The sequence below is a fragment of the Mesitornis unicolor genome, unplaced genomic scaffold (genome assembly GCF_000695765.1).
Source record: "Mesitornis unicolor isolate BGI_N332 unplaced genomic scaffold, ASM69576v1 scaffold37626, whole genome shotgun sequence".
Lineage (NCBI taxonomy): Eukaryota > Metazoa > Chordata > Aves > Mesitornithiformes > Mesitornithidae > Mesitornis > Mesitornis unicolor.
Window position 1 is genome coordinate 14,474 of NW_010189561.1, and position 7,538 is coordinate 22,011.

Genomic DNA, 7,538 nt, shown 5'->3' on the forward strand with positions numbered 1-7,538 from the left:
CAATCTTTCTGAATTGGTTTTGCCAGCCTTCCATCATTGTACATTAGAAACAGAAAAGAAAGGGGATAAACCTCTAAACATCAAGGAAATCTTTTCTGTCCTGGTCCCAGGGCTTCCACATCAGGCGAGGAGGTGGCAAGGACCATTTGGTGGTGTCACCTGGCTGTGGAGCACTGTCTCATGGCTAACATGGTGTGAGTGTGACCACGCTCCGATGTCCCCTCGCCACCACCATTGCCAAACCTCTGCTGCTCGTTTTTCAGGTGGCAGAGGGGAAGGGTGAATCGTGACCTCTCAACATCTGCAAATGTGTCAAAGCTGGGGGGAAGGAGCTGCTTCCTCTTTCATTTCATGCTAGGTACCAGAGTAAAAGGCTGGAGAGCAGAAGCGTTGAATGTGGCCAGTGAAACACCAGATAGCTTTTGGCAAAATTACAAAGAAGGGCTGTCAGCGAGCGACCTTAAAACACAAAGGCTTTTGTAACAGTCTGTGCCCAATTGCTTATGTTTTCCCCGTTCAAAAAATGCTGATCTGTTTTTGGAAAATTGTGTCAAAAGGCTTGGAAAAATGTGCCTTCCCATATTCTTTTTCACAACCCAGAGGGCAGCAGGGAGCTTTTGTTTCCGAGCTTGTGCCTCTGGCCTGGTAACAGGGTTTCCCAGGTGTGTGCTATTAAATAGACGGCAGTGTAAGCAAGGTGGGATTTTGGGTTTGCTGTGGTTTCTATTTTTAAATTATTTTCCCAGTGTTAAAAAAGAATCCACAGATAGTCTAATGTCTGATAGTCTGAACAAGGAAAGCTGATGCTGGGGGATAACCCCTGTGTAATTGTAAATATTAAGGCCAAAAGCATCCAGATGTCCTTTCTGAAATGACTCATCCAGAGGTTAAGGGCCATATCTTCAGAATATTTGCTTGTAGTGCTGAGATAACACAAGTCAGAAGCATGGTTTTTGTGGTTGCCTGTCTGTCTCCTGCAGTAGGGACCTGAGTCATCGATGGACCATGTTTTAGGAAGAGAAGGAAGATGTGTGCATTGAGTAGAGGGTGTTGATACTTTTCTTGCTTATTTCAATGACGGCTCCCCTTTACATGGCTAAGAGCAGCTTTTTTGGGGGGTGTAGCAGCTGTTTTGGCTGTGGTTTTTGGAGCACCGATGGAGCAGGTTTTTGTACCATTTCCCTGTTGTGCTTTCTTGGAGCTAGCACTTCGAGGCAGTTTGTCCTGCAGTACAGTGGGGGAGAGGGTTGTGGGCCCATCGGTCCCAACTGAGAGCACATCCTGGGACAGCTGCTCAGCCAGGAGTTTCTGCTTTGATAGATAAGCTAAGAGGAAAAGTTTTAAGTTGGAAGGAGCCTCAGTTAAATACCTTAAGTAATCTGTTATTTTCTTTTTTAGCTAAAGCTTGATCTAGAGATACTCAGACTGAAAATTAAAATACTGTTTATTTGAAATGCCCTGTTTGCTTAGCAACTCTGTTCTGTTTCCTTTAGGGTAAAAGTGTTGCGAGTCTGACCTCCTTACAGGACTTTTGCCCAGATGTGCATTTCTTTTGGCATTTGTTTATTTATTGAAGGGAGGAGGCTGCGGGTTTTGCTAATGTCTAATTCAAAAATAACTGTGGTTCTTGGGAAGGAGTTTGAGCTGGGTGTAGGCAGGTGTTGGGCAAGTGTCCTGGCACAGGTCTACCAGCCAGCACTCCTGCCAGTCCGGTCCTTTCTCGTTTTTCGGCAGAGATCACATATTGCATAATATGAGTGTTTATTTATTTGTTTATATTAATGAAAAGCCATATGCTCAGGCTTGAAGCAAGGTTTGGCCAGGGGTTTCAAGAGGTGAAAGGCCCATGGACCTTTCTGATGGTGGTTGTTTAAAGTTGTCAGCAAGCTCTCTCTTTACGTGGTGTGTTAGCTTTGCAGCAATGGGTTGGGACTCAGGGTTGGCCTCTGAAGGTAGATAAGTCACTCACTTCTGACTGCTTCCTTCCCTTTGCTTTGGGTTTTGGGTTGTTTTTTTTTTGTCAGCTGAGCCCTTCCTTGGAGGTAAAGATGCTGCTTCTGTGGGGCTTTCCCCAGGACCATAATTAGGTAAGAGAAAGTGAGGTTTTTCTGCCCAGCCATTAGAGCGCACTGAGTGGTGGGGTGGCCAGCCCGTCCTGTCTCTCTTGTGGTGAGCTTTCGGCAAAGCTGTGGCGAGATCTGCTCACTCCTGTGCTGCATGTGGCACGGGTGACCCTTGGTACAGGATTTTTCTGTGCTTATTGTAACTGAAGCAGACCATGGAATACCTTTCCTTCTAATTAAACCAGAGAAGGTTATGTAGTTAGTCTTCCTCCCTTTACTGTGCATTAGAGGTCATAATTTCCTCTATTTTTTGTATATTTCTGGTGTGCAGCCATGGGGGAAGAGAAATTTCTCAACTCATAAAAGTGAGGATGTTAGTCCTGAAAGTCTTTTTTAAACTTGTGTGCTAAAACCAGCTGGGTTTCAGTTTGACTGTTTCCCTTCCGTTATGGTTGAAGGGAAGTTGCACATTTCCCACAACAGAAATAGTTTCCTACTCTTTGTATTACTCGTTTGTTTTCTGTGTATATAATGACATATTAAAAATTGTGTGTATACATATCTGTATGCGTGTATGTATTTTTTATCCAGGTGCAAAATGACTGCTCAAGTAACACTGGAGGATGCCTTGTCCAATGTGGACCTCTTGGAAGAATTACCATTGCCAGATCAGCAACCGTGTATTGAACCCCCGCCATCATCTCTGCTTTACCAGGTGTGTTGTCATTATAGGAGAAAGAGGTTTTTTCATTTCCCATTGCTGTTAAGAAAAACAGTACATGCTTTAAAAAAACAAAACAAAATAAAGCCAATGTGTGCTTATCTTTGCAATATATATAAAAATTCTTTCCCCTGTCAAGGGTTACTTTCTGCATTTTGCTTTTTCTGCAGCCAAACTTCAACACTAATTTTGAAGACAGAAATGCATTTGTCACTGGCATTGCAAGATACATTGAGCAAGCTACAGTCCATTCAAGCATGGTAAGTAGATGTTCAGATACATACTTTGTGTTAGCTTGGAATAAAAGGAGAGAAGCATATCTTCTTGCATTTCTTTGTAAGAATTGTGGTCACAGAAAACCACAAACCAGTACCTAAAACACATCCAGGAGGCAGTGAGATGAAAAGTGTGTGGCTTTTCCTTTTTCTTATATGTACTTCTTGATAATTTTAAAATGGTCGGTCTTCTTGATCAACCAGTGTTGCTCAAAAGTTTCTTGCTTTCATTGTGCATTTGTCCAGTATTCTGAGATGAGTTGGTTGTGTTGACAGGTAGCTGCTGTAACTTGAGTCAAAAATTTCCTTCCGTCTTCCCAAATTTTCAGTACGTCTTTGTCAGTTTAGTGGTGTTGAAGGGTTTTTGTTGGCTTCCTCACTGTGGAGTGTGTATGTTAGTGGCTTATTGGAATGCTTTTGTGTGGCTTTTAACAGTTCCACAATGTAAGACTTCACACTAGTAACTCCATCCATCTCTGCCGACAGTGTTGCTGTTTTGGAATACAAAGAAACTTGTAGGCTTCAAACGCTGCTCTGTACTGAACTTGTAGTTGTTCCATGGCACTCTTGGAAAATGAGGAATAATATGTCCTGTAATTTTAGAAGCCAATTCACAAACAGTGGAATGGACAGGTTAAGCACCTGATTACGTGCTACTAAAAATTATGTAAACTTATGCCAATCTACTCTTAAAATTATCTGGCAACTCCTTAACCTGTTTTGATTGTTTAGATGTTGTAGCCCCTCTCCTTTGAGATGTGAAGAAGGATATTGCTCTGCATGTGTTGACTCTTTCATCCTTGATCATTCCACCTTCAGTGCCTGAATTTAAAAACAAACACACAGCCCCCTTCAGAGTATCATTTGTATTTAAAGATCACAGTGTCTTTACTTTTGGGAAGAAAGAACAACACAAAAACCAATCTGATCTGTGGAGATGGTAATTTTTGTTTCTAGATAGGCATAATTGCTGCAGTTGTTGATTAGTGATCTGGTAGGTGTTTTTTGGCTTACGTGGTATGAAGATGATGATGCAAATTTTCTCGGAATTAGGTTGGGTGCTAAAACAGATGACTGAGAATAATCAAATTTTTTTTTCTTAGTTGTTGGATTATAGCCAAGCTGGACACCAGTAGCTGGTCAGCTGTCAGCTCTAATACATGCAATATGCCAGCTGAGCCTATGAATTATGGTAATACTGTTTTACATGCTGTATGATGTATCATTCAGCTTGCAATATATTTGCGTTTGTACATACACATTCTGATAAGAGAAATAGATTTGTTTGGACAAGGTTTTTGGAATGACGGAAGACAAGTGAATTTAACCCTTTTGTATTGCAATGCCTAATTATGCTGAGTGTTTTACAGAATGAAATGCTAGAAGAGGGTCAGGAATATGCAGTCATGTTATACACATGGAGAAGCTGCTCAAGAGCCATACCTCAGGTAAAGGATGGAAATTAAACTGTCATGCATCATGTGAACTTCTGTCTTGTTTCGGTGTGGAGTTGCATGGATGGAGCTTTTTAGCACTTGGGGACCAGTTGGTTTCTTTTTTTTTTTTTTTCTTTTTTAATAATGGAGCTATAGCAATACCTTGTGGGTTTATCTTACTAATTGGTTCAAACATAATGTGCTCTAAATCTTTGATTGTCAGATCCGTTTGTGGTAAAAAATTAATTAATTTGATTCCAGAGAATGGATACTTAAGTTCATAACATGTTTAACAGGTGGCATAGCATGTAATAATTACAATTCAGATTAAACATTTAAATATCTAGACCCCCTAGGTAGTAATTTTCTGAACATCAGAGCTGCACAGTGTTTTGTTCATCTGTGTGCAAATTAAAACCCTATGAGTAGGTGATAAGTCCACAGACTGCCTGAAGTGTCTGGGAATGGTTGTACAGGGGTGGGATGGGAAGAATATTCAGATACATCAGGAAACTGAACAAAATTACAACCGTGAGCTGACACCTGCCTGCTTTATAAGGAGTTTGCAAGGCAATTATTTTTGTACTGAAATGCAAGGGAGGCTTATACTCTGGTTTAAATGGAGTGGAAAACAAGTAATCTGTTTTAATTTCTGGTTCTGGCCTTATTTTAGTGCATGACTTTCAGCAAGTGAGAAGAATATTCTTCTAGCCATACAGAGGTGTTTGAAAAGTAAATTATTTGCTGTAAGGTAATAGAGAGAAAAACTTTGGAATTATTTTTTTTTAAACACACACTGTTAATCTTAGAAGATGAACATAAAATTACCAAAACTGGCAGTTTGTGCCTTCAGTTTGTCTCTCTAGGCTGATAATACAATTTCTCAAGGTGTCAGTGAGCATCTTAGTTTCTGAGGCTTTATCAAGAAAAGTTCCAAGTGTAATTATGTCTTTTATTTTTTTCAGGTCAAGTGCAATGAGCAGCCTAACAGAGTAGAAATTTATGAGAAAACTGTGGAAGTTCTGGAGCCAGAAGTCACAAAACTGATGAATTTTATGTATTTTCAGGTAAAAGGAATGGAAACAAAATGTACTAGTAGGCTTGTATTTTTTATATTCCCATTTTGTATGCTTAATATCATATGGTCAGATACTGAACCTAGTCATCATACTTAGGAAAAAAAAACCAAACAACTAAAACAAAACCAAAAAACCATATTGTCTCTCAGAAGGGCAGAATTTCTAATGCCTATCTTAAAAACCTCAGACAATCTCCATTAAGACTTCCAGCATAAAATTGAAGGTAATTACATATGGTCCCTCATAGCACATGGGGACAGTTCCAGCACTTGAGAAAGGGAAAAAAAAAAAAAGAGAAATATAATGTTTCAAATATATACATAAAAGCATCTCAGCACAGAAACTATTTGCTGGCGAGTGAGGGATCCACGAGTCTGGACACCAGAGCAGCAGGTGCAGCTTAGCTACAGAAATCCCTAATTGGGGCAAGCTGACCCAGTTGTTGTGACCTGCCAGCCGCCCCAGCTATGCCAGCACTGGAGAATAGCCCTCTGTCTTGCCGCCTTCTTCCGTGCTGGCAGCCTGCCCTTTGGTTCAATGGACTGAGGATGTTTCCAGGCATTATTTGGAGATAGCCAGAGCAGCTTGAGCACTTGAGCCCTGGAGCACACAGGAAGAGGAGTCTGAATGAAATGTAATATTTCCTGTCATCTTCCGCAACTGGTGAATCTTACAGACTATGAACAGTCTCCTTTTGTTCAAGATTACTGCTCTAAACTCAGAACAGATTCCTCTACATCTGAAATTGCTGTCTTTTTTTGTAGTTGCAATCTCCATATCAAATGGCCCTGATGTGCGGTTGGAAATAAGCCCTCGAATTAACACATGGCAGGATGATTTTGCAAGTTAGCATGTACTGCTGTTAATCAGTGTGCTGCGGAGTTCTTGTTGTTTTAAGAGAATATACCTGTAATTTGCCTTTTAATGCATATGCACTTTCTTACTAAAGAAAGTGAAATCAGTTGTTTCAAAAGGATTTAAAACTTTTATGACTTCAGTCTGCAAAGAGGAACCTTTGTGCCCCTTGTGCCAGGCAAACTCTGTGGCTGAAAGCACCAGTGATGCTTGTAGCACACAGCAAATACACAGAGGTGGAGCTGGAAAAGTCTGTGCTGATGCCTTGTTAGCCTGGCATGCTTTAAGCATTTTTCTGCTTCAGTGGTGCTTTTCATTAGACCAGTTCCAGTTGTGCGCTGAACCCTTTTTTCCCTGGAAACTTCATGGCTTTTACTCCTTTCATTTTTCCCCCCCATTAGAGAAATGCAATTGAACGATTCTGTGGGGAGGTGAGACGCTTGTGCCACGCGGAAAGGAGGAAAGACTTTGTGTCTGAAGCTTATCTGATCACGCTGGGCAAATTCATCAACATGTTTGCGGTACTGGATGAGCTGAAAAATATGAAGTGTAGCGTGAAGAATGACCATTCAGCCTACAAGCGGTAAGTGGCGGGGGGCAACAGGCCTTGGGTTTCTGCAGCCAGGATACAGGCCTCCCGCGAGATGGCAGCAGTTGCCCTTTTTCTGACAGGTTCCCCTTCAAAAGTAGTCCCTTGGTGTGTGGGACAGATTACCTTGAAACTAGGGATGCATTGACTGCACTGAAGTAGTTGAGTAAATCTATTTTCCTTATGCTGTTCTTCCAGCTGCAAAAGGTTCTTCTGCCTTTTCATGCCAGGCTGTCAAATGCTTCTGTCCTGGTGTGCACTAAATATAATGAATGTACTTTGCTTAGTAAAGCTTTTCCTTTTAGGTTTGAGAGGAAAACGGCTTTCTGATTGTTTGTACTACACCTCTTTTTGGCAATGCTTTTGACATTTGTAGCTGAGAATTGTTACAGTTTTCTTAAGACTTTTCAGCTGTGCCATTCAAGATTGTTGTGACTGCAGGTGTAGCAGGGAGAAGGGTGGAATATCAGTGGCTGAGTTTTGTGGTTGGGCTGCCAGGTGGTGTCGGGTTGCTTTTGTT

At 41.2% G+C, this 7,538-nt stretch overlaps 1 protein-coding gene across 1 annotated transcript; it reads left to right on the forward strand.

The window, feature by feature from the left end:
- The first annotated feature begins 2,661 nt into the window (after positions 1 to 2,661).
- LOC104541954 (cytoplasmic FMR1-interacting protein 1-like) lies at positions 2,662 to 7,016 on the forward strand. Its single transcript, XM_010186123.1, has 5 exons — positions 2,662 to 2,778; positions 2,955 to 3,044; positions 4,430 to 4,507; positions 5,461 to 5,562; positions 6,831 to 7,016. Exons 1-5 carry the CDS (start codon positions 2,662 to 2,664, stop codon positions 7,014 to 7,016), a joined length of 573 nt encoding a protein of 190 aa, XP_010184425.1.
- Positions 7,017 to 7,538: the final 522 nt, after the last annotated feature.

Excerpts from the sequence above, each read along its gene's own strand:
- LOC104541954 (XM_010186123.1), top strand. The coding sequence starts at position 2,662 with ATGACTGCTCAAGTAACACTGGAGGATGCCTTGTCCAATGTGGACCTC. Across the intron at positions 4,508-5,460 it reads GCTCAAGAGCCATACCTCAG|GTCAAGTGCAATGAGCAGCC; the intron begins GTAAAGGATGGA and ends TATTTTTTTCAG. Across the intron at positions 5,563-6,830 it reads TGAATTTTATGTATTTTCAG|AGAAATGCAATTGAACGATT; the intron begins GTAAAAGGAATG and ends CCCCCCCATTAG.